Source organism: Limanda limanda, chromosome 6 (assembly GCF_963576545.1).
Source record: "Limanda limanda chromosome 6, fLimLim1.1, whole genome shotgun sequence".
NCBI classification, from domain to species: domain Eukaryota; kingdom Metazoa; phylum Chordata; class Actinopteri; order Pleuronectiformes; family Pleuronectidae; genus Limanda; species Limanda limanda.
The window spans coordinates 24,771,772-24,799,491 of NC_083641.1; the positions used below are offsets into that span (position 1 = coordinate 24,771,772).

General features: G+C 42.5%; 1 protein-coding gene across 1 annotated transcript in view; it reads right to left on the bottom strand.

Annotated features, from left to right (window-relative positions):
- The window catches only part of cadm2b (cell adhesion molecule 2b), a 142,433-nt gene that overhangs the window by 14,717 nt on the left and 99,996 nt on the right, over window positions 1-27,720 (bottom strand). Inside the window, exons 3-5 of the mRNA XM_061073562.1 lie at window positions 13,198-13,347; window positions 1,383-1,535; window positions 491-628 (exon numbers count right to left, since the gene is read on the bottom strand). Of these exons, the coding sequence (XP_060929545.1) occupies window positions 491-628; window positions 1,383-1,535; window positions 13,198-13,347 (441 nt within the window). The remainder of the gene's footprint in view (window positions 1-490; window positions 629-1,382; window positions 1,536-13,197; window positions 13,348-27,720) is intronic.

A 27,720-nucleotide genomic window follows, 5' to 3' on the forward strand; every position in this document is an offset into this window, starting at 1 on the left:
ATTTTAAATTCAACATTGGGCTTTTGGGGTTTTAGAAACAAAGATTAGATCTAACAAACAAGAATAAGACCAAGACTCCCTTCCATCCATCCATCCATCCATCCATCCATCCATCCATCCATCCATCCATCCATCCATCCATCCAGGGTCCCTGGGGGGCTGGAGCCAATCCCAGCTAACATTGAGGGAGAGATGGAGCATCACAAGGCTGACATACCGAGACAAACAACCATTCACACCTATGGGCAATACAGAGTTTCCAATTAACCGGAGCTGCAGGTCTTCGGACTGCGGGAGGAAGCTGGAATACCCAGAGAAAACCCACGGAGACACGAGGAGAACTTGGAAACTCAGCAGCAGAACGGTTTGAGCCCGGCCGGTGGAACAAGGCATGAATATGAGCACAAAGGAATGACTTGACAGTAATGAGGTCTCCAACAGGGGGCGAGTGTCAAGAGGAGACCCAGTGAAATCCACAGCACACGCTTACCTTGGACCTCCTTGTCGTTTCGGAACCAGCGGATGTGGGCGGCTGGTTTGCTGCCGGACGTGCTGCACGTCAAGGTGATCACGTCGCCCTCCATGGCTGGCTTGGTGAATCCTGTGATCTCTGGCCGGCCCGGTACCCCTGTGGTGCAGGAAACTATAATCATAAGCAACATACTGAACGTACACATGTATATAAAAGAAATTGGAAACAGCCCGGTGAGTTATAATATCCTGTATACCTCTGACAACTCAGAATGATTTACTGAATGACAGAATTCACTTTCTGATATCCATGCCTTCTTATCTTGGTGACAAGAGCAAATTGAATATTTGCTGAAGGCTTTTTCACAAACTTATTTTTTGAAGGTAGGACAAAAAAAAAAAACAACAGCTTAAAAAAATCCCAAAGTGATTTCTATTGAAAGAAAAACGATGACTGACAATAAATAAGAATAATAAAAGGATGTTTATTAAATACAGATAAAAATAAATGACTCATCCAGATTTCTGTGGCAGCTATCTTCCTGTCAGCCGGTGAGATGCTTGACAAAGAAATGTTAAAAAACGAGTGTTGACTATCCTTCAGCACACCTGTCTTACAAAGGTGTGAACATATTCTCACTATTTGAGTATTTGTGGTCGTCCTGCTTGGCAGAAAATAAAAATGGAGTAAAACTACTATCTTGCAGGCTCCACTGTCAATGTTTATTCTTGTAGAAAATTGTAAAATGCAAAGCAGAAATGTTATTTTCCTAAAAAGTAACAAGGGTGAAGCAAAGCAATGGGCTATCATTTTTTTAAAAAAGGGTGCAGGTATTCACGCTGTCAAGAACGTGAGGAATTAGCCAGAAGTAATTGGCCTGTGGAGACTGGGCCCGAACGGACGTGCTCACCCAGAACCGTGAGGAAGGCCTTGGTGGTCTTGACGGGCATGGTGAAGAGCGAGCAGGTGTACTGGCCCTCGTCCGACAGGCTGACGTCACCGATCTTGATCGTGAGCTCCTGCGACGTGGCTCGCACCAGCTCGATTCTGTGGTCTCTCAGAGCTGCAGCGGGGGAATCACAGGGAAACAAACAGACAAACAAACAAACAAAAAAGAGACAAGGAATTCATTAACGGGGGGGGCAGAGTCAGCGGTGCCATGTGGAATTCAGATGACCTTTACCGCAACAAGGTCGAATACGCTTTCAGTTGTTTCGAATTGTTTGTCAAATGCAGCAAACACATAGCGTGGCCAATGGTTTGAAACATGCGCCTGAGATTTGCATTCCAGGCTGACAGTCTTATTCACAGTCAGTGAGAATACAGAAGGTATCAGCGGGGGTGCACTGGAGCGTAGCAGCACAGAAAGCTTATAGTCCTAGATTACAATATTTATTTAGGGTACATTCCACATCCTAGGCATTGATTTACATTCACTTAAACACTCTTAGCAAATGGTTCTGCCTCTGACACTTCTCACCCTGAACACTGATACTAAACCTTAAGCCTGGACATGCAGAGATATGATTTTTTATATATATTTTTTGGGGACATTTCAACATTTAGGATAGGACAAGGTAGCGTGGACTAGGGAGAGAGAGAGAGAGAGGCTGACTCAGAGCAAAGGGCCAGGTCGGATTCAAACCTGCGGCCGCACCAGGAGGGCTAGAGTGCCCAGGTGAGCCCCATCCCACAAAGTGAACCTCTGTATCATATTTATATTTTTGGCTCAAGTGATATCTTGTCTAAAATCTATCTGCAACTGTAATCCTTTGGAATATGTGTGTGACAATTGATTTTTTGTTGGGAAACGCACATTGAAACTCCCTCAATTTCGGCAAAATAACACACATGGTCTTTGGAAGATTTTTCCTCGAGTGGCAGCTTTGAAGCTTCGCATGTTCAGTCATAGTTCAACGAAGTTATGAGTGATGGATGGACAGAACTGACACCGCTGCAGAAAGGCTCAAGCTTCTGCATCCCATACAGAGAACCTCATATCCCACAGTCACAGAGAAAAATATACGTTTATTACATACTGACAAGGGATGAGCAACAATACTGAGTTTATTAATTCTCAAATTAATCATAATGTGTGACTGTTTTACAAATGTATCCTGTAGCAATTTCTATTTGAAACAAACTTTATTGTGGCCCAATAGGAAATGTAATATTTACAAACTATTGCACTACCATGAAACACACTAGTTTGATTATTTGATTATTTCATGTATTTGTGGCTTGTTGATGGATCAAGAAAGTTGGGAGAACAATTTCAACTTAATACACAATACTTAGTTGTCTTAACAGTATTTAAATAGCTGCTACAACAACAGTACACAGAGTCGAAAACAACAACTACTCCGAAGGTCAGCAACTCGTTTACCATCACCGTGAGATTTCTGAAACACACACTTGAAATAAAACCTTTTGTTTTCCTATAACACCGGACGCCTTCACTGCTGCTCATTCAGATGTGACTACTCCCTCATTAACCCGGGGAAACCATGTAGCCCCGGCTGAGAAAGGTCATCCTGCACCTGTCATCTCCCATAGAATCTGAAATTCAGAATCACCTGCTCGTACCAGCGGAGCGATAACGGAGGGAGAGTCTTCATCGAGTAAATTACACACTCTTAATCCCTCGCCCCTGTAGGCCTGGCCGGCTCCCTCTCCCCGGACACTCTTTCATCTCAGCTAATTTGAACTATATTAGATTGTACAACCAAAGCAAATCTGGCAAAAATGCTGCAGGAGTGGGTGCATGTAAGGATTTAATTAACGAGGTCAATGCAAAGTGGCGTTCTCGCAGATAAAGAAGACAACTCTATGAAAATCATTAATCACCGGCTGCATTCCCATTTGATTTCGGTGATAAACGTGCACGGCAGCCATGTGATACACAATTAAATTAGATTGGCTGAAATGGTTATTAGATCTACACAGACGGAGGTCATTACCAACAACGCCGTTCTTCAGCTACAATTACACCATAACATTTCACGATCGTTATCATATAATCACACACGTGCTGAAAAGGGGAAAAAAAAAATAAAGATCGGCCATAAAGATATTGATGGCCCTGAGAACTTTCCTTTTATAGACTCTTTGTCATCCAAGAATAGAGTCGAGCGTAAATAAACTCCGTCGTCAAAGCCAGAATTAAAATTTAATAACAAGCTGTGCCTTTCGGAGTTCCAGCTTATTATCTGCTCTGGGGCTTAATACAAACATTTGGTGGTGGTACTGTAGCAAAGCACATCCTGAAACAAAGCTGCCTGATGTTCTTTGTAGTTGAGCATCCTCACTGCGGAGCCTGGAAATGCCCAGAGGCTGAAACGCTTTGGTGGATGGATGCATTGGAGGGGGGGGGGGGGGGGGGGGGGGTCTAAGCAAACATTGTACAGGAACTCAAAAGATATGAAAGCGCCGGCTGAGAGGATCAAAGCTTTGGACAAGATGACATACTGTACTTCCCCCATATCCTTCTATCTCTGCAACGGGGGTGAGGAAAGACGAGGAGGGAAAGAACGACCCTATAACCCCCCCCCCCTGTTCCTCTATGCACAAGCATCTCTGAGATTCTGATAAACCATAGGACTGTTTACTAAGAAAGGATCTGTTCGAGGAAAAATGATATCTTTCGGTTAAAGGTATATTTCACCAAAAAGCTGTCAGCATAAAATAAGGAAGTTGTTTTTAATGTTGACTTTGAAGTTTCTGCATTTTATAATCACATAGCAACAAAAATATGATTCATGGACATTTACATAAAGATGGACGACATGACAGCTCCTCAATAGAGAATCTAAAGCATGTTTATCGCCCCCTGGTGGCTGCCCCGAACTGTAAACCTGACCTCCGCCAAGCAGATGGAACCTGGTCTAAACAAAAGAGTCAAAGAACACTTCAAATAACTTTCTCTCAAAGATGGTTTCTACCATTTTAACTAGTTTATATCTCACTGATGTTTGCTCATGTTTCTGATAAGTTTGCTTGCATCGCATTGGCCCATGATCCCTCGGCCTCTACTGTGCAGACTCTGGCTCTGAATGCGGGAGATATAGTGTGTTCGATATTTTTCGATTGGACCTTGGACAAGTGGATTCTGCTGCAGAAGTTTCTCTGATTTCTTTGTTGAAGCGTAAAGCAAATAAATACTATTGAAACTAACATGAAATAAAGCTGAAGACAGCAACTGTTCACAGGAATTACCAGCGTTAAAAAGCCTTGAACTCTGTCTCATACTCTATAGATGTAGAGGATCACTTTAATTACCAAACAGTGGCCACAAACACCACAGAGCACTAATAATTCCAAGTGACATTTAAAGTGCCCAATAGGCTGCACCTCATTTTATCTACTGAAAAAATATCCCAGTGCCATAAAACTCAGTGGCTTGAGTACAGATTGAAATAGTTTGAAGTATAGGCCGAGAAACAACTTACAGTTAAACAAAAGATGGACTTGAAAGATGCATTTTTGCGCTTCAGATGGCGCTGGAACACATGCGGGTCAATGACATCTTGATAGAACGAGATGTACAAAGGTTTGAATAACCCAAAGACAAGTTGTTATCTATAACTCTAACAGAATATGGCCGGGGGAACCAAAGCACCAGAATCCAATTCACGCCAGAGGCCCAGATCCGTCACAATCAGACCCAAATGCCAGCGGCTGACAAAGCTTTTCTCCAGGTGCTTTAGGAAATCAATGTGATGAAAAGGTTCATTTCCCCCAAACTCTAGATAGGTCCTGTGTGGTTCACGCTGCTTAGGAGGAGGCATAAATCTGCACCCTGACCTTGGCTGTGCTGCAGCCTTGCAGCGTGGCAGCTTAATGCGCAGTACATCTCCCGTGATGGAGGCCTTACCAAGGCTGTCTCAAATCAGTAAAACTGACGCCCGGCTCCCCCTCAGGGCAAAGGGATACTGCTGCTGTGGCCCTTTGATGCAAAGTAATGTTAGCCTTGTTTCCCTGATAGTCCGCCGCTCGACCGACCGTGTCAGTGAAAGAGTTATTCGAGGTCTCCTGAGAAGGCTGACGTTGATCAGATTCAGTTTTTAACAACCTCGGTCCATTTGGCTGTGAAGTTATTTGAATGTTAGATGTCGGAGATCCTGTTTTAAACATGTCAAACAGCCGTTTACTGCAATATGGTGCATTGTTCCGTCTGCTCGGTGGCTCCAGCTCCTCTGGCCAGATAGAACTGGAAGCAGGGGGAAGTGGAAGTGCCCTCATCACATGGCAGTCACCTTCTCACTCCACCGAGCAGCAGGCAGATGTTAGCCGATACTTATCCATGAAGTACCTCCCGACAATCCAGAGAGAAAAGCAGATTTTACATCTATCCATTAGTCTTGGAAACCGGCCGATGGCTGTCGGGTTCGGCCAAACCGTGTTACGTCCGTGATACAGAGTGTCGCCATTTGGCCGTTTCCTGTATGGCCTGTAACCACTTTGAACCAATCCTGGAATGTGAAAGCACTAGCTGTCCTTCAGCGAGAACACAGGGCCCTGGCGCACCCCCACACTCTCCAGCCAGGGGCTCCACTCTTTGCAATTAGAGTGTGTTTGCTGCTGGCTGTGCTCGCTCAGTTTGCTGTGTGGGCGATTCTGGCCGAGTTCCAGGGCTGCTGGTGCAGGCGGGGGGGCTCTCTTTCCCACCACACATGTGGCTGCAATTAAGAGAAGGAAAGGGCCGTGTTCCAGAGGGCCATTGTTACTGCCCGCTCTCTCAGAGATCCCACAGAGCAGATGCTCCTCAAATTGGACTCATTTCCAGCGCTTGAAGGAGGAAAGGATAGAAGAAGGAATTCACCCGGCAGCCACGACGCTACGTCCTCTTTTCAAGTGGTAAATAATGAGACTGAATATATTTTTTTGTCCGTCCATTCTTCAGCCCACTGACATAAGCCTGATTGTACACTGTGGGATTTCTCCTCCTTCCTTTGAGTCCTTTTTCTTTCACATCCTCTAAATGTAATTTTTTATTAAAACAAATGCCAGTGGGGGGGTTCCAATCTATAGGTATGCAATGCATTGTTACCCACTTCAGGGTTTGTGAGGATATATCACAGTACAACCCATAACAGTGATGTAGCCCCCCCGCATAAGTAATTAAGAAGTAAATAGTGAGTAAATATATATTGTTTTTTTTATTATTATTATTGTTTTATTATGTGTGGTGTATTTATTGTGTTTTTATGTTTCTATGTTCATTGTAGGCACCAATAACCAGAGCAAATTCCAGGTAGGTGTAAACCTACTTGGCAATAAATACCTTCTGATTCTGATTCTGTTTCAAAGGGTCGCCACATTGTTCAGGAAGATGTCAACATCTTTTAAAGGAATTTTAATGCAACACATTCTTCATAATTCCAAAGAGCTAATGTATGTACATTATACATGAGAGCGCAGTGCAGCCCAGAGCTTAGTATCGCACGAGAGCAGCTCTTCCCATTAGTGATCATATCTGAGCGTATTGTGCCTTAATGGCAGATTCCTATTGCAGTGAAGCTGAAGGTAACCAGTACACTTAAAACTCCATTAGTCCCTGAAGAAAGACATTAGCTGTGGCCTTGAGAGCCTTTCTGCATTCTGTTACAGAGCAGTCACTCTCTCTCTATATATGATGTCATATTACAAGAATAAAGTTGTAATATGACATTAAAAAAAGTTCAATAAAGAGAATAAAATCAAAGCTTATTAGACAAAAACATATATTGAGACATTTTTTAGGGAATAACCAGGAATTTTAATTATTTATTTGAATCGAACACATATGTAAACAACGCTACAGTCGACCATGACCAAGTATTCCGTCCTCCACTAATGAGGCAATTTCCTCAAAGTGTCTGTGGTTGTTTCTGTGGGACGAACATTTCTCACACGTAATTTTCAAAGTCCTGATACTTATGATAATGTGATGTTGATGAGCCAAACTCTCAAGTATTCCACTAGTTGTGCGACCTTTAATAAAGTAGCAGGGAACAATTCCTCATCATATAATATACCAATTCATTTGTGTCAAATTAGGACATTATTTCTTGATATTACACTTTTGTTCTTGTATTATTACGACTTTATTTGTCTGATTTTATTTAGTATTTACCAAATATGAGAATAGGCGTCCACTCTGCTCGACAGAACCAGCGTCAGATGTTGTGTGTTTACCAGACTGGATGTTTTCAATGTGCTCGCTCCAGTAATTGCATCCTTTGTAATTATCCTTCATTCTCTGAAGCTAATGAATGTTTCAATGCTCACATTAGAGCATTCGTTTAGCACATAACAGCATTTTGATTACTACAAGCCACTTAAGATCAATTTTGCCTTGTGACCTTTATGATCCGGGCTGAATGCCCCAATTAAATGTCATGAATGATGAACCGCAAACTTCTGAGAGATGAAATAGAGACGAAGGGAAGGGAAGGGAAGTATAATTTGACACAGCGTGCGTGTATATACAATATGCACCTTCCGGACCCCCCGCCCCCCCCCTACCAGCACGAACTGCAGATCAAATGAACTATTTGTTATCTGCCTTTGACATGCTACCTGCTGTAACTTCCCATTAATTGCATTATTCATATTCACCGTATCTGACAAAAGATTCTGCTTCCATCCCGCGCGCCTCCTGAAATGTCATTACCATTCTCTGCAGCATCCCTACGCTGGTTTTTATACCTTTTCCCCAAAGAAACCAGAGAGTGAAGTAAATCATAATAAAGACGGCTCTGTCCTCGAATTGTCCTGCTCCCTAATAACAATAATTCATAACCCCGGCAACTTATAAAAGCGATAATTCTACAAAAGACATATGGTCCAAATTGATTTCTTCATCGGGGACGCCCACCACAGAGCTGCTCCCCCCCTTCAACACATCCCCATTAATTGGCCTAATGTATGAATGATGTGTTGGCCCGGCTATTAATGCAATCTGCCTCCGTGGTCCCAGGTCTGTGGCTGCACAGTGCTCAGGTAGACTGAAGCCTCTGAGGTGGCAACAATCAACCAAGACCCGGGTATACATAATGGATGAGGGGTACCGTGCCAGGGAGCCAGCTGGCATGATCTAAGAGGAGGGCTGAACTCCGCTGTAGACAAATGTGCAGAGACAGTCCAACCCATATGGATCGGCTCTGGGAATCCTGCAAGGTTAACACTCTCCTGGAGCTGCACCAGGTTTGACTGAGCATGTAATGGAAGAGGATGAGACAGAGGCCCCTGTTTTTATTGTTTACACTTTCACCTTTGATGCATTGAGCTGCTGAGCCGTGACCTGCTGACTTGCACCTGCATCCACATCTCTTATCCTCCCTCCACGCCTCTGATGAGAAATGACATTTCAGAATGGACAGATTGTGGGCCACGACGTGCAGGTCGCACTGCCAGGGTCATGTTCTGCCTGGTTTATAGAATAATAATGCACAGTCGTTATCCATATTCTGCTGCTGGTTGATTGGAGTAGTCTTGACATTCATGGTAACTGTTGCAAATGATTCAAATGACCCATGTTTATGGGTTTTGAGTTCAAGCACTATGACATCATGGCGATGCAAGTTCTCGTATGGAGGATACTGGGTCAATCGTCAGGTGTTTCTTTTAATCATAGTCTTTTAAAGATTATTGGTTTGTTTGCGATGTAACAGCATTTTGTATTTTTGATAGTTTTATTTTTCTGACAAATTGCAGAAGTTGAGACAACAGGAGAAGAAGAAGAAGCAGAAGTGTCTCACTGGATTATAATAATATAATGTTCGAACGACGAGGAGATTCATTTATCTTGTAGAGATAAAAATGTTTTGATTATAGGACAAGATGGTGAATATCACTTGTATGTTTGAAGGTCCACTTCACAATTTAATTTACCAACTACAAGTAGATGTTAGCAGGTGTTAGCGGCCACCACCAGATGTTAGAGACATAACTCCAGTCATTGAGTGTTTTGGCCTTGTCATCGTGATGATATTACATTGGCAACAAAATGAAGTCATTCATTTTGTCCGTTCAAACATAACAACTACTAGTTTATTCAAAGATGGGGAATACAGCAGCAGAAATTGACAAAACGTTGTCTGACAGATGCCCATCTACAAAGACGTAGACGTAGCCCAGGTGCGTAAAATGAAGACACAACATATGTATGTTATTAAAGTCTTTAGTGCGCTCCCTACATTATGAAACCAAAACTAATCAGACCAAATGTTGACAATGCTACAAAGACATGAAGCTAAAACAGGAAGTTTCCAGCTTTCATGTGTGAAAAACTAAACTCAAACAAACTGCTTCTTTAGAGGTGAGAGCGTTGGGATGCACCGACTAACAACCTCATTTAATTTAATGATTATTCAGTCAGGAATTCCATTTCTGGCACTTGTGTAAGAATCATGTTTGATGCAAAAGATAGACTTTACACATGCTTTGCTTTTCTTGCCGCTTTGTGAAAGTAGATTAATGGTCTTCAGAAATCCCTTTTCTCCTTGGATGTAATAGAGACTCTTTGGGGCTTCCCCCCCCCTCATATACTCATTTGCCAGACCTGAATTAAAATGGAACAAATTATAGTTGGAGCAAAGATCAGATTTTTGTCTTACTTTACCCGGCAGCTGTCAAACCCAATTGATATAAAACCGAAATTCCGCTTTTGGGTGTGTGTGTGTGTGTGTTTTTTTAAAGATGTTTCTCTTTACTCCAGCGTCGCTGCTCAAAAGGATTTAAAAGGTCATTTTAATATCCTTTTTTCTGCCTCGCTACTTTATATCAAACTCCAAACACATCCAGACAAATGCCCTTATCTTTAATACAGAGCTTGAGGAAAAGAGCGAGAGTAGATTTCCAAAAGTGCCTTACAGAGTGTTTCGTCTAATTTAGGACGGAACGGCAGATGTATTTTTATCATCATTACTCGTGCGGGAAAATCACACACACACGCTGTAAAAGCTGAATTTCCTTGGGCTCACACGGGCACAATGACAGACTACCTTTGTGAAGAAAGAGCGGGGGGGGAACTTGCATGTGCATCCGATGCTAACATATGGCCTTCGCTGTTATGGTCGCCCGGGGGGGATTCTCGTGAGCAGAGAGAGGGAGTGGTGTTGGAATTTCAAACTTTTAACTATAGGTTGTGGCTGACAGAATTCTAAACAAATAAAGATAGCATAATTTCAAATTATATTTGTACTCTTGCCAAATAAAGATAGAAGTATTTTTAGTTAGATATTAGGCCTTTATACAGAATATTAGCAATAACCTTTTGATTCTCAGAATGTTCAATCTTGTAACTAGTTGGAATTGTGTGTGTGTCATAATAATGGTCAGTCTCACAGCTGTCTTGATAGGAGGTCAGACAGAGTGACGTTGTTGACTTAATTCTGTTTCGTTGCTTTGGTTTCGAGGATCCGAATGTTTACACAGTCAGGTTTGTTTTGATATAGCTGAAACATAATATTCTGCCCCACATTGCATCTGAGGTTCAAGGACTTTTATGAAGTAAACAGGTTTCCTAGCAACTATAGCGTCATTGGGAGTGTCTTCCTTTTCACTTCCATATACCAAATGCTAGGAGGATGGATGGATTATCCCTGCGCACTTCCGAGCAGGAGGGACGAAGATCGACTGCTATAAAATAGACAGATGCCGGATGTTCAGCGCGCTCTGATACACCTAATGTACTGGAAAACCCATTGCTTTTGCTGTAACCTGTTCATTGTTTCCTAAATAAATACTTTGATTGAGCAAACCGAGTTCGGCTCGTCTTCTCTTAAAGGATAAAAGAACACGTCTTCAACAGTGGACGTGCAAGAGAAGCACTGGGCAGATTTTACCTACAGACAAAACAAACAAATCTCAACACTGAGAAGCAGAAAACACACAAAGAAGAAAAGCTGCTGGACTCGGTGACAGTCTCCGACCAGCTGTTCATCACAGGGAGAGAACAGCCGGCCTCCCGCTCGGCCAGCCTGCAGTCTGACTGAGAGAAAGCCTGAGGTTGAATCTAACATTTCTCATTGGCCCCGACAAGAAGGCACCACAGAAACCCGGAGAAGAAGGACAGTCGCAGCCCTCTGCCAAGCAATTAACTGGTGATTTGGCACAGCGGAGGTTTCTTCCCAGGTGTCCCACCCTCTTCCTCGCATGGCGCCCGTGTTGCTCCACGCCTCCCGGTTCCTCCTGATGGCCTCGCAGGCATCGAATTAGTCGTGCCAATGAAGCTTTTCATTTGGCTGTTTAAGAGGAGATGGAGAGGAAGTGTTCCCACACTTAGCCCTGGCAACCTCTGCCGAGTGGACTACATTCATTTTGTCATCCGCATTGCTCGGGAAAAAGGATTCTGTCATGAAATATAAATGGCTGCTGGAGAAGGGCACGGCGGCTCATGCATATTGTGCTCGCCCCGGCTCTCCTTACCCGGTGACACCGTAGATTTACAGGTAGATACGGGATTTAAATTCACAGCCGATGACAAATGTGAGGGGGAAAAAAAACGCAATTGACTGGCTTCATTTAATCTGAATGCAATGAATGAAAAAGCAAAGATTTAAAAGTGATTCATCGTGTGTTAGTATCTTTTCAACGAGTACAAAGGAGTGAAGGTGAGATTACAATTTTTTTTTCATCTGATAGAATCTGGTGACTTTCAGAATTGGTTCTGCAAAGTAAAACATTAAAAGACTACATCTCTTATACACCAGAGAATACAGAAAAATGTATAAAAAAAGCTTTGGCTCGATGGATTCTGCGTGAGTTTAAAATGTCCGGGCTACACTCACACCAGAGGATCTGTTTAAGATTCAGGCAACTTTTGTTTAATTGTATTTGGAAGTAATTTCATCTCATAAAACACCTTCGACCTCATTGCTAAATCCAATCACTTGTGAGGGATAAAGTATTTCTTCAAACCAGACTGAGCCTCTCACTCGGCTGGTTCCCTCTCTCCCTCCCTCTCTCTCTCTCTCTCCCTCTCTCTCTCTCTCTCCTTCTCTCCCTCTCTGTCTCTCTCTCTCCATCAATTGTTATTCAAAGGGAAAGTTCATCTTCAATCACTGAACCAATGATATTGTATTAGCAGCTACAGCATAAATGAAATGGGTAATATGCTGTGAGAAACACTGAAAGATGAACGCCCTCTCCCCCCCCCCCGCCGCCCAACCCTTACGCGACCGGTCCACCGCTGCACCCCCCTTTCACCCCAATTCCGATTTATCAACTCCAGACTTTGTCACCTTTAAATTGGATTTGGCTGGCGAGAGAGCGCATTATAATTCATCCGGGGCTCCGGCCTTGTTTCACGAGGTTGCAGCAGTGCGCCTCCTCTTCGGAGCGACACGCAAAACAGCCACACAAATGTAGGGCAGCGGGAAACGCTAATTAACCCAAATCATCTCACAATCCACAGGCGTTGCTGTGTTGTAAACAGCGCTGTCAGTGTTGCGTGATTACAGAAGTTCAATTCAAAAACAGCCTCTCTCTGCCTCGTCTGTGCCGGAGACGTGAATTCATTAAAAACTCTGCTTCAACAATAAGGAGGGAAATGCTCTTCCCTCGTTTCCTCATCTTTTCCCTGAGACTCGGTGAAGCCGTGGCAGGGACAGTTTCGTGCATTAAAAAATGTGAAGATTTAATGAAGAGAACTCCTGTAGTAATCTAATCTGGCTCAGACATCTTTATCACATCCCATCACTTTATCATTACGGCCATTATCCCCGGGGAACATCACTCACCTTTCTTGTCCCCGAAGAACAGGGTCTGTTGTGCAGGGTTCGACCACTGGAGGGAGGTGTTATCATTGTAATCCACACGACAGGTCATGTTGGCCGCACCCCCCTCCACCACCGTCACATTCTGAGTTATGGGGAACTGACCTTGGCTACCTGTAGGGAGAGAGAGAGAGACACAGTTTGAGGTCACGGCTGCGGCCTTGAACACCGGGGCCGGTAGGCTGCCGTCTTCTCATGGAGTCACATTAGACTTGACACCTCTCAGAGTTAATGTTCTGTCATCATCATCGCCCAATTACATTAATGTCTTCATTACATCACAGTAAACCAAAGATAGCTTAATGGGAGCCCGGCTGACACGGACTCCAGCCGTCGACATCTGTTGTAGCCAGGAAACCGTGGGTCTCTTTTTTTTTTTAACGGTGGAAACAATGGAGGGTTTTACTCTCCCAGAGTGCCTTCCTCACTGCCTTATTGCAGGGCCCTAATTGGTAGCATGGCCTAATTAGAGGTAGTCATGTTCTGCTGGAGAGTCTAGAGCTGCAGCTGGGTGGTAAATTGACACGTAATCCGGGACACTGTGGGCCTTCGATCCGCTCGTCACAGTGAGCAGGAGACATCCAAATGAGGCCTAATCACCCGGCCTTGCTGGATTTTACCTTCTTATTCCACATTTGTACTTGTCGTCTCAGCAAAGTCTCCTAATTACCCCCGCAGAAGCTTTTCTATCCTATTGAACTCTGCTAAGATTCAGGAACGGCTGTCTAAAACCAACACTCCTTTGCAGGGGATTGTGTGAGAAAACAATGTTTTGAGGCTAATATGAGCCGGACCACCCCCGGCCCCTCGGAGCTGGAGTTCACGCTTGGAGCTGATTGTGCTTTTATTTGCCTCTGAGCGATTCGCTGTCCTCAAGCTAATCTTTGAACATCCTTTCTCTTGATTTCACACGTCTGCTTTGGTTTCTACTTCTACATGTGCCTGGATTGGAAGGTGACATTGCCGCTGCCTCTCCCAGGTACAGTTCACCACGGGGATATTTCAGCTCAGGGAGCAGCTGCCTGCCTCATTAGTCCGACTCACACGGGGGGGAAGAGGAGGCCGGGACAGTTAAAGGTCCGTGCACCTTCCTTGACCCCGGTTGTCCTGATGGAGACCATCGTCAGCCAAGAGGTGAAGGTGAGGCCGACTATAAATAGTAATGGGAGGCGGATTCAAACGGTGCACATTACTTACCTGCTCATTGCATCCAATCACAGCCACACACCATAATAATAATAAATATGCCACCATTTCATCACATCATCATTACAACCAGTCGGATGGAGCCCGGGTGTCAGCAGGTGCACCAACAAACCCATATCTCATTACATTAAAAAGGGAAGTGGATGCATAGTGTGTATGTCGGGGGGAAACCATGCGGAGGTGTTATTGTCAGTATCTGCAAGTTTTCAACTCTCCAGTGTATATACTCCTCACTATTCACAGAAATGCTATGGGACGAATGTAAAAATCCAAACAGTAATGAATATAACTCTCTGCAGGTCGGGGGGGTAGTGTAGGATTGATTTGGCAAAAAACAAAAAAACGAACATTTGCTTTAATTATACCTGCGAGGCCAATAAAGGCTGTGCACTTAATCAGAAGTAGGGCCATGTCGGGGGTGCACTGCAGCTAACTGGGCTCCACCTAATGCATTCATGAGATTCCACTGGCTTGAGATTCTGTAGCAGTGGAGAGTGGAGCGAGTGCAGTCCTTTCTGTGGAGACGTAATCCCCCAGTGCCAGATATACACTGTGCTGTTTCTTTCTTTAAGATGGTGATTGGGGGGGGGGCGGGGGGGGGGTGGGCAGCTGGCTTTACTTTTACAGTACAATGCCAAACAATATATCGGAGAAAGTTACTGAACCACAAACCGCTCCAAGGACACGGCTACGCTGCGTGAGCCTGGGCACCGACCTCGCTCTGGAGAAGCATATGTTCTGGAGCGTGTGACAGAAGGGGGGGGGGGGGGGAAATCCGCCACGTGATTTAACTTGTAGAGAAACACGTGGTGGCACTTTAAAACTTGGAAGGAGGGTAATGAAGGGTTCATGTCTGGTAGCGAACACGTTAATACTGCAATAGAATCTTGGTCTTACATGATACACATGGTGGAACCTTTCACTATCTGTCACAGGCTGTAAATAAAGATGGATGACATCTCTCCATCTTTTGCTCGTTACGCTATTTTGAGCCAGAGCCGCAGCATCAAGCTCCAGCTGAAACAAGCGTTCCACCAATTGTGAGTGAGTAAATCACAAAGTTCAACTCCTTTTTTTTACTGCTTTGCAAAACCAAATCAAAACCCAAATGACTGAGAAATTCAAACATAAGCTGCATGAGTGAAATCAAAGCTGCTCTAAAGTGGAAGAAACTATCTTAGGAAAATTATTTGACACAGGCTTTGTTCCATCTGACAACATGGAGGAGGTGGGGTTTATGACCTATACTGCAGCCAGCCACTAGGGGGCAATCAAGCTGTAATGGCTTCACTTTTTTAGAGTATCTAAAATATCTTTATATACTGTACAGTCTACGGTGCTAATGGGTTAAAGGCTGTGCACATCAATCTTATAGCCACAACTTTGTTCCATTCTGTTCTCATCAGACCTTTTTTAAAAGAGGTCTATACATTGAGGTCTGTTCATCCTGTCACAGACAAAAATCCAAATAATAAAATGAATGATTGAGTGAAACAGGACACGTCACAAAACCCCATCATAACATACAAGGGTTTATAAATCTTCAACCTGAGCATATAAACAAGTTTACTTAATTGTCTTTAACGATTGGCCAGTCCATCAACCACAACACAACACGGCTCCAGATATGACGGCCACAGTAAAAGCTTCTGTAGGTGAAGGCCAGTTAGAGACGATTATGCTTTGCCGTGTCTATATTTTCCCATAAAAGCAAAACCCGGTGAAAGGGAACAAACAGTTCTGAGAGAAGTAATAAGAGGTATGAAGGTTGTCTGCTCCACAGATGATCCAAGACGCCTCAGTGGAGTGCAGTGATGAAATGAGGAATAAAACTGCACTTCTGCAATATGCCAGGACAAACCATCCCTTTAAAAACACAAAGTATATCAGCTCCACAGGCTGGAGGATTTCCCTGCTGGACCCTTTTTGCAGCTCTTAGATGAATTTGACTAAATCCGAGGCGAGCTGCTTATTTTTCAGTCAAGGCCACAAGCAATGGTGAGCACAGTATTTACAGTAGGCAGCCGACAACCTGGCCGCATGACAGTGAAGAGCTGAGTCCAGGATTGAGCGACCTGAGAAATCTTGATGAAAGTATAACCGGCCAATCTCTGAAAACATGAAAACCATTAGCATTTTTCTTTTTTCCCTCAACTCGGGCGACTCCTTTATTCCATGAATATCATGAAGTGATATAGTGAGAGAAGAAAAAAAATCAATATGTGATAAGTCCCACTGATATTTCTGTCTCCCTCAGGTTCTCAGTGGAGGTCAAGACGAAAAAACATGAAATAATCATTGGGTTCAGGTAAAAATTGAACTCCAATAAAATCCAAGCTTTTTAATTATGTTTTTAAATTTGTCTTAAAGCTATAATTGGTCTCCTCTTCCTCCAAATGAAACCTGAACATCACATGTATGATGATGAGTGCTGCCATCTTTAGCTGCTGACATCATTTAGAACCAGTGTCTGGTGGAGTGGAGCTGTGGCGTGGAGGTCCCGCCAATCACTAGTCAGTCTCAGCTGTCAATCATGATAACTGTAGCATTAAATCACGAAAATAAAACCAAACTTACTGATAAATTAACACTTGAATCAGAGGGAGCTACTGATTTTTACAATGTTGACCACCTATAGACCAGTAGATTGGAACAACCTGCCAGTGAAGAGCTGAGTTGAGGATTAAACAACCTGAGAAATCCTGATGAAAGTGTAACTGCCGCCATCTAAAAACACGAATACCACTAACATTTTCCTTTTTTTCCTCCACTCTGGCGATTCTATTCCTTTACCTTGTGAATATCACGAAGTGCTATAGTAAAATAAAAAATAAAAAATCAATATCTGATAAATCACACTGATATTTCGGTCTTCCTCAGGTTCTCAGTGGAGGTCAAGACGAAAAAACATGAAATAATCATTGGGTTGAGGTAAAAATTGAACTCAAATCAAATCCAAGCTTTTTAATTATGTTTTTAAATTTGTCTTAAAGCTATAATTGTTCTCCACTTCCTCCAAATGAAACCATAACATCATGTGTATGAGTGCTGCCATCTATGAGCTGCTGACATCATTTAGAACCAGCGTCTGGTGGAGTGGAGGTCCCGCCAATCACTAGTCAGTCTCAGCTGTCAATCATGATAACTGTAGCATTAAATCAGGAAAATAAAACCAAACTTACTGATAAAATAACACTTGAATCAGAGCGAGCTACTTATCCCACCTATCTACCGTAGATTGGAACAACCTGCCAGTGAAGAGCTGAGTTGAGGATTAAACAACCTGAGAAATCCTGATGAAAGTGTAACTGCTGCCATCTAAAAACATGAATACCACTAACATTTTCCCTTTTTCCCTCCACTCTGGCGATTCTATTCCTTTACCCTGTGAATATCACGAAGTGCTATATTAAAAGAAAAAAGAAAAAAATCAATATGAGATAAATCACACTGATGTTTCTGTCTCCCCCCCCTCCACTCTCTCTCTTTCCAATCCTGCAGAAAACGAGGTTCAGACTAAAAAACTTGAAATTAACCTCGAGTTGAAATATTGCATTTGAACTCAAATCCCAGCTTTTTTTTCATGGTTTGATTTAAAGCTGTAAATTGGTCCCTCGGCCGTGATTTCACCATCTTTTTTTACGAGCGTCACATGGATCTCAGAGCCGCTGTGTTTTTTTTATTATTTTCTACTTTGTAAAAAAAAGCAACACCCCCCCTGAGCCGGGAGATTATGGCTGCACATTCAGGTTGGGCCACCGGCGCCGGGATCATCAGTCACAGTGTCAGCACACAGCAGATCAGTCCAGTTGTTTGCTTCACACAGAACGCTGCTGACACATCCACTGACTTTAACTTTCATACGGAATCAAGTGACACGCGCCTCATGAATCAAATATCTACCTGAGACGAGCCAGGAAGACGTATTTGCTACAACATGGCCGCTCCACAGGTGGGCGGAGTTTAAACATGAATGCAGATGTTCAGAATCGCCGGCTGCTGACTGTGCGTTAAGGATAAACTGTTTCATCTCGTCCCGACCCCCCCCTCGCCTCACGCTGTTATCAGAATGCATCTCAGGCGGCGCCCCGGTGAATCCGAGTCGGGCGATATTAGAAGCTGTAGAATATGATATTCAGTGTTATTGATTTTGAGAGCCTTGCAGTGTGGGTGGGTATCGAGAAAAAACAACGTGAACATGAGGAAAATGAGAACCTTTATGCCTCTACTTGAAGGGAGATAGCATCAATGTGGTGCTTTAACATTATTGATGACGCGGGAAAATGTTTTTGGTTCCGTTTCGACACGATACCACCGAGCGCCAGGAAACCAGGTCTGATGGATCATTAGAGAACCACATGTGATTCCACCGACTCGTGTAATGACCACTGATCACGAGGTGATAAGATGCAACCTACGTCTCTGTCGAGGAGAACAGAGAGTTGCTGCCCCCCCCACCACCCACCCAAAAAGCCTTTCTCAGTTTCAGCTGACTGCACCAAATAATGGAAAGCTGTGCCATGATGAATGGCTGGAGAGCAGTGGAGCAACACCACTGCAGCATGAACTGTAAACTGCAGGCGGGATGAAAAGAAAACAAATAACTCAGAAAACAGTTGAAGAAAATAAAGCGACGCCTCCGTTCATTAGGAATAATAACGATTATCAACTTTCATGTGCGATGGATTCACAGCTGGGGCTTGGTCCTTCAAGAGCTTCTTTGCAAAGAGGGATGTTGGAGGTGCTGAGAATTAGTGGCGGCAGCTTCATTTATATGCAGAGAAAATGCTAAATAACATCCGGCATCAACATCACATACAAATATATCACAAATCACACGTATCTGTACTGAAGGACGAAGCCAAGGCATGAATTTCTCGATATTGCAAACTGAAGCCTGTAAGTCCTTTATTAATCTAATGAATTAACACACAATTATTTGTCTGTTTTAATCAAGAATACATTGTTGAGACTGTTGAAATCAAGAGGGTCATTTGAATTCTGCCACTAAAAGATACAATAGACTTGATTCTTGTTAAAAAAAAATGTACGTGCAAGTACATCAAGATATTTCCCAAGTAGCCAAACAATCTATTTTAAACAATGAAGTGAAAGAGTGACAAACTTTTTCTTTCTCTCCGTCGTGTGGTTGCTCTACATTTTAGGTTTTGTGGGGCAGTTCGGGTGTGTGAGTTCATATTGTATATTTATATACAACAAACATAATTAACACAAGTATAATCCAACCTGTATGTAATGTTTTGCACTTTCTTATTGTTTGATCTTTTCTTCACTCCTTGTGTTTGTAAAATGTGATATTTTTATCACCGAGCCACCATGAATTGTATTTTGAAACTGCAAAGCAATTTGAATTCTTTTCTTAAGTAAAAAAATGTTTCATCTTTTGGAGGAAAATTTTATTGTACCTTGAATCTTAAAAAAGTCAGTAAATCAAATATTATATTATTTCCATGGTGGCTCAAAAGTGACAGATAATAAATTCATTAAAAGTAAAACTTGTTTTTGAAAACTAAAAGTAGGGAAAAGAAAATCAAACGCCTTGCATTAATACCCACGAGGTATTTAAAACAGACAATATGCTCTCGAGAAAATAATGATAATTAACCGCGACAAATGCTGTGACTTGTCAAATTTGTAATTAAATGGCCGGCTCTAAACTGTGTGGCCTATTTGCCAGCGTGTTTGAGGGAACAGGAAGTTGAACAGTGTATAAATATTCCATTTAATTAAAAGTTGAGGCCTCTTGTGGCGTGCGGTCCTCGGTGGAGAGGACAAGTAATAACAGATCTTGCTGTCCCCCAGGTGGGACGGACGCAGACAGCACAGGGGAAGTTTTAGTAAAAGTAGAACTTGAGCACGAACGGCTCTTCACATCCTGTTGGACTCTGTTGCTCCCGTTTCTTTTTTTCTGCTGGAAATAACCTGTCATCTCTCCGCTCAGTCACTTTCTCCACCAGAACTTATGGACGTTTGATCAGGTTTGACACGTCCGCCGGTGACTCGCCGCTTTACCTACTATATTCTCCGGGGTTCACAAAGGTTACACCCCCGACTGCTTCCTCGGTTGTAAATAACTCATGGCTCTAATGGTCGTGTTACACACTGTACGACATATAGCCTGAAGAAAACTGACCTTGATTTTTACCTTCCTTTAGAAACTAAAGAAGTTTACACTCACTGGTCTTTATCTGATTGACTCTGGAGGAAATCGTTTCACAGCTTCTCTCAGTGATAAATATATCGACCATATATAACCTGTTACACCTGCATGTCAACCTCAGAGCTGTATATAAAGAAGAAAACATGACAGCTCCCTGTAAATGAAGCCACGACCACTCAACTGCCCCCTGCTGGCAGGCTGCTGCATAAACCTGCCTCATACATGTTGGTAGATGGGACATGGACCAAAAGTCAAAGTACAATACCTTTTTCTCTAATAAGTTTTCTGTCATTTTAAGTATTTCTTATTAATCTGAAGTGTGTTCAACTTTTCATTTTTCCCTGTAAGCTCGGTTTTAATTAGTTATTTTAATGCTACAGTTGAGACCGACTCGTGATTGGTCAACGGGGGTGTATGTATCCAACCAGGCGACCCTTCCCCAGTTTCTATTGCCTCTAATGCAGAATTTCCTTCCTGCTTCTATATCTTCATATATCCACCGAGGCTGTTGACCAGGGCCGAGCGACTGAGTCACACTGAAGCCGTTTTGGAAACCGATTCATTCTTTAAACTGTTGTCTAGATGTTATTGATAACTGTTATGGCGTTTGGAGGCCTCGCCCTCAGCTCTGTCTCTGACCTCTTGGCCCCTGATGAGTCGCTGTGCAGCTCTCGCACCACAGGCAGAGCTCCTGGCAGTTGGTAAAGTCTGAGCTCCAGATGAAATATGAGTGGATTTCACTGCCAGGACACCTAGGCTGTCAAATGTCCTGCCAGAGCGGCTCGGACCGCCAAAGCACCATCATCCTTTAAGATCACCTCTGGAATCCCCTCAGGGCACAAAGAGCACCTTTTCAAACTCAAGTTCAAAGTAATTTCATTGCTTTTTTTTTTTTACCTTTTTCTTTACGTCTGTTTGCAGCAGAGATAAAAAACACGAGTGGTAATTTAATCAGCAAGATTTATAATTTAATATGATTAAAGTATCTAACACTGCAGTATAAAACAATATAGTACAAATGAGTAACAGTGGGTGTACGAGGAAATGTTTCCTTATTAATTTATTAATTCAGCTTTTCTTCTCCAGCAGGGTGATTGAAGAGGCACCGGAGAGTGAGCAGGAGGAAATGTGAATTTTTTTTTCATGGCGCAAATTCTAACCTGTGAAGCCAGCGCATAAATTACTTCCAGGTTGTGCTCAGTTGTCCACTTATAACCGTCCTACCGGCCCATTTCAGAATTAATCCTTTCTACGCTCACACTGCTGCAAACGATTGGATTCCAAAAGTATAATAACATCCGAGAGAATCTGTTTCAATCAAACCGACCTTTGTAATAGCAATTTTTTTATTAGAAATCCCTTGTGTTTCAGTAACTGTGGAGCTGTTTGCTCGGTTTAACCTGGCGGTGGTTTGGGACTGCAGATGAAAAATAATAACAAGTCCTTCTGTGTAGAATAAAAACAAATGCAGCTTTCCACAGTTAAGAGCTTTAATATTTTTAATCTGATAGTTTCTCACGACAGTTGTAGCTTCATTATTGCTTTTAAAGTATTGCTGCCTGTAAAATATGCTTGTTACTGTTTCATATGTTTTTTATTATTACATTTTGTGTATTTCAAACACACAGGGACTTCAAATTAGCTTAGGTATTAACATTATACTGTTAAGTTGTTCCCTTACATATATAAAATAAACACATTTAAATAACATTATGCAAACATACCAGAGTTTATCACCATTCTTATAAACATACCTTTCTTAATATTCCTACTGTTTACACCTGTTGACCCAAATGATTTCAAACTAATCAGTTCGGCTCTGAAATGTTCACATACTGTGTATACAAATATTTATTAATTTATTGGTATGAAAGGACGTAAGCTGCTGGTGATGTGAGTGTTGCCTTTGTATCTGTATGTTAGTTCCTGAAGGTGATGATTAGACACAGATTTAAACTTTTGATTTTGATTATGATTGTGTGAAACGAATAGAACAAGCAATGCCAAGGATTCTGTAAACAAAGCAAATCACTCGCTCACCTGAAAACAAGATGAACAAACTGTGCCACTTGATTTGAACTTTGACAGGTGTCTTTTTTTTGCTCGACAACACTCTTTGTTCTTGTGAACTTTTTGTTCACAAGAACAAAGAGTGTTGACAAATCTAATCCACTGAGTCCAAAATCCTGAGCTGGTCATTTTTAACTGGGTTTTCACACAAGTATTTACCACAGAGTCTGACTGGTGATCTCAAATCAAACTATTCTGCAGCCTGCGAGGGACCTGAATGACTTACTGTCATTCGTGTGATTCCCTCTAAAGACCAGTGTGATTCATTTGAGGTAAAAAACCTGCAGAAGTGCAAGGTAAAAAAACTATATACAAATTTAATCAGAAATTGATTGAAAGTCGGTGAGTTTTCAAACACGTATCTGGACTCGGCAGCTCAGGACTCAGTGATCAGTCCTGAGAGTGTCGGCCTCGGGGCCGTCGGGATAATGGCCGCCTGTCACAGGACTCTCCGCCGTATTATTGATATTATTCCTTAGTATAGCGTTTATGTGTCTTCCTGACAAAACTAACAGCAGCCCTTCCTCAAAGGGAGTGAAGTGGATTAGATGAACGCTGACCCTCCCGTGGACGACTGCTGGGAAACAACACAACCATCCATCCTAACACACACTTACAAAACACAATAAAATAACTCAAATCCGCTTCATTCATCCTTTAAAAAGTGACTCATGAGCCTTAAGCACAACATAGAAACGAACGTCTTATTCCCGTCTTATTATAACATGTAAATTCCTATAATAAAATAACTCTGATAACAATAATGACTGTATAATATCAGCTGCTGCTGTTAATGGCAGCTCTGCCTGAACCTTATCTGCCGGTTGGAGGCTGATAGTAAAATAGTGAATTTCTCGGCACATTATTATTCTATGGTGTATGCAACTGGAGTGCAGCAACACTCTCTTTGAAGCAAATCATGTAAACAACATGTTCCATTCAGCGGCGTCCAAATGAGACCAGCTCGGAAAAATACTGGCGAGTCTTTGCTAGTTTGAGCCTGAATACTAATGCCTGCAAAAAGTAAGAGTATTACTGCCTGTTGGTATTTACTGTCTTGGCTTTGTGATGTATTTGAGAAAATATATGTATATCTCAAGAGAAGAAGACACAAAGAGCAGCTACAGTTATTAAAAGTACAACAGTTAAACACTCATCAAGCACACGGGCACAGGAGGGAACAACATGATGAATCTGACCTCATCACATGTTTGACTAATATCTGAAAACACTCGCTTTAACCAATTCATTAACCGTCTTTAACTGCGAGCGTCGATAAAGAAACTGCTCTGAAGATAAGAGGCACTGCTTTTATCAAACGGCCCCTGAAGTAACCTCATCATATCTGATTATTTGCACCTCCACTGACCTTTTCTGAACAGATGTAGACGGAAAACACAGAGTGGGAGAAAAAAATACACTTCAAGTAATTTATTTCTATAATGACTTAAAGGTCACGTCTGTCACCGGAAACAATCACTTACATTGACAATGTGATTTAAGTCTCAACATCAACAGAGCGGCTTCGTGTGTTCGAGGCCGAGCGGCTGATCTCAGGCACTCGATACCCGGCGCCATTTTAAAAGCCATCAGCCTCGTTGATCGGGGAGATTTAAGCAACTATTTAAGGGCGGCAACTAATTAGCACTAAATCTCGATCTGATCCATTAACTGGAGCTAATCTGCGAATTACCTGTCCAGAGTGATGCATGCGCCGAAGAAACCGAGCAGCCGCCGCTCGGAACGCAGTTAGCTCCTGATAATGTCACAATTTAACATCGACAGGGGTGGGGTTGGGGGGGTCTTTGAAATCTTTTTCATACAGGCCTTTAAATATGCAACGCGTTCAGTCATAGAAAATCCATATGTAATTATGCTAAGAGGAAAGGCTGTGATTACTTTTGCCCCGGATTAGTAATGTACCCCACGTCACTCTCGTTCACACACCGTTTGCATCCATAGCAATAGAGCAGAGGAGGAGGAGGGTGGGGGGGGCACGAGATGCCGTATATATATCCAGGTCACATGCAAAACCATCCAGGAGCATTAAATGTGTTTGTGTGGAACGTTATCGAGACACATTTGACTGCGTGCATCCTGTTATCTGCACCGGGATTTATTGTGGGTTTCTGCCGGAGCTGTAAAACAAGCGGTTTGACACAAGCGGCGAAATGCACGACAACGCCATGATGACCCACAACCACACAGCCGGTGTTTGTATTTACAGCTCGGGCACCGATATCGTGATCTTCAATGATGCAGTCGGTCGATTGAGTCGCCACAGCACAGTCACGCAGGAAATAACCACGACGGAGTGAGCTGGTCCGTCTGTCAGATTTATCCTTCATCAAAAGGGACAGTTGCTGCCTGTTGCTGAGTCGCACCTGAGCAAGTTGTAGCTTCATTACTGCTTTTATAGTATTGCTGCCTGTAAAATATGCTTGTTACTGTTTCATATGTTTTTTATTATTACATTTTGTGTATTTCAAAAACACAGGGACTTCAAATTAGCTTAGGTATTAACATTATACTGTTAAGTTGTTCCCTTACATATATAAAATAAACACATTTAAATAACATAATGCAAACATACCAGAGTTTATCACCATTCTTATAAACATACCTTTCTTAATAGTCCTACTGTTTACACCTGTTAACCCAAATGATTTCAAACTAATCAGTTCGGCTCTGAAATGTTCACATACTGTGTATACAAATATTTATTAATTTATTGGTATGGAAGGACGTAAGCTGCTGGTGATGTGAGTGTTGCCATCAAAAAGGACAGTTGGTGCCTGTTACTGAGTCGCACCTGAGCAAGAGAGAGAGTCACTCCACTCGGAGGTGGTAGCGAGTGCCGGCCTCCCCTGTGGGGGGAGGGAGGGGGGTGGACGATCTAAAGAACTGGCAATAAATATCCCTGCTGGGGGAAACTCTTAGCAGTGTTTTTTTTTTTTCTGCTGTGCAGGAGGCGAAGAAAAAGAAAGAGGAAAGTGGCAATGCATCAGCTTCAGGAAGTGGGTCAGAAATACTGTACAGTCTCCAGGTGGAGCAGGAAATTGCACGTTCGAGTGCGCACGGCTGCACGGCTGCACACGTGACGATCTGCTACTGAACTTTGGGATAACGTGGTTCGGTGAAATTTGAAATTGAGCTTCACACTGAGAAATATAAGTGATAAACCGGGAGTAAAGTAGGTGTTTAAAGTCGAGATAATTCACCAGCACGGGGAAAAAAGCCCCTCCAACTCCAGAGCACGGCTAACAGACCAATTAGCACTTAAATCATAGAGAATAAAGTGGAACATGCAGCTGATTGTGAATTATGTAGCACAATTTTCTCAGCGCCCCTCGAGTATTGATTTCCTTTAAAAACTTTAGGAGCCATGAAGTGGGAATGAAGGAGAATAGTTATAATCAAATGCTCTTTAAACGTCAGGAACACTGTTCTGAGAGATCTTCACTGATTAGACTCGACACTAGAGCAGCTGATTGGTTTGAATGTCAAACCCCGTTTCCAAGAAATCACAAAAATAACAAATGTGGAACTATTAACTTTCCAGATTCCCAATCACAAATGGTCACTCGATCCGCCCTTACTCTTATTTGATGGTCGGGTCTATTTACGCACTAATCCTGCAAAATCTATGATGGTTTGATACACTAGGTGGCGCAATAAACTACGATCAACCCATAAATTGATATATTTGAAATAAATGTGATAATAAATATGATATTCAAACCAGAAAAAATGGATTTAATCAAACAAAAAACGCTATTTAAACTACAGCTCTAAAATGTGCAGTATCACTTTAACCAAATCCTCTTGTTGCTTCACCACAGCTCCGACTCCTCTGCCATTTAATAACTGAAGCGCTTCATTCGTTCAAAAACTACATTTTCCTCTGAATATAATCCAGGCCGTCAATTATGTTTCCCACAAAAACCTGTTTCTGCTCGTGCAGGTTAGTCGCACACGACAAGTAATTTCTATGAGGCTGCGTTGGATACATGTTTTCACCTTTGGTTTCCACACAGCCCGCTCAACAACAATGTGGTGACTGGTCGCTCCTTTAGTTGTTCAGTACAAAGAGGATCCTCGCCCCTGAATGCAACACGACCCCTTCACATCGCCCCTGAATGCAACACGACCCTCAAATCCCCCCTGAATGTGCTCTTTACAACACGACTATAAAAGCAACCTGTGTTAAGTATCCTCTCTCACCCTCTGCCTTTATGAAAAGTAAGGTGCCTGTATTTTCACAGATTGACAAAAAATAAATAAATAAATCTATGCTTCACTCAGTTGAGTCCTTACAGAGCAAATACATCTTCTTGTCTGGTAAAAATATCTGAAGCCTGGTTTCCATTATATTTGACAACTGCCATAATGATCTATTATCCTGTTGATTATCTCTAATATTAGCATGCAACAGGAGAGCTGACAAAATCCATTAATCAATATCCAACACGGTACATGTGGTTATATTCATTATCTTCATCATTATTGGTAAAAGTTATTAGCTGTAAAAAGAGTCCTGAAAGTGCTGCCCAATGTTGAACTAGATTCTAGAGGTACGGATGCTGAATGTGTATCTTCTGTTAATTAAAAACTAGCCCCCTAATTACTTCTGTAATTAGAAAACACTGCATTTTCAAAAATGAGTTAAAAACAAGGGAAGTAGCCCTCAGCATTCATTCACCGACATTAACGGCATAAATCAGAGGGTTCGGTTGAAATATAAAAACAAAACATGAAAAACACTGAATTAAATAAGGCTTCAGTACATGATTGTTAATAAGGCATGTTAGAAGCAAGATTTCATTTCAATGCAAAACATTAGCAGGAAGCTCAAATTTCAAATGGGTCGACTGGAGGCTCTGAGCAACCCAGAGAGGATTTACTACAGAATCCCTCAGTAACAGAAACAACCGTGGGATTCAGAACCCGACAGGCAGAGTCGCTGAAGTTGCACTGAACTCCGGATAATCTGACATCCTCCGGAGGGGCCGAGTGGAAGTATGTCTGAG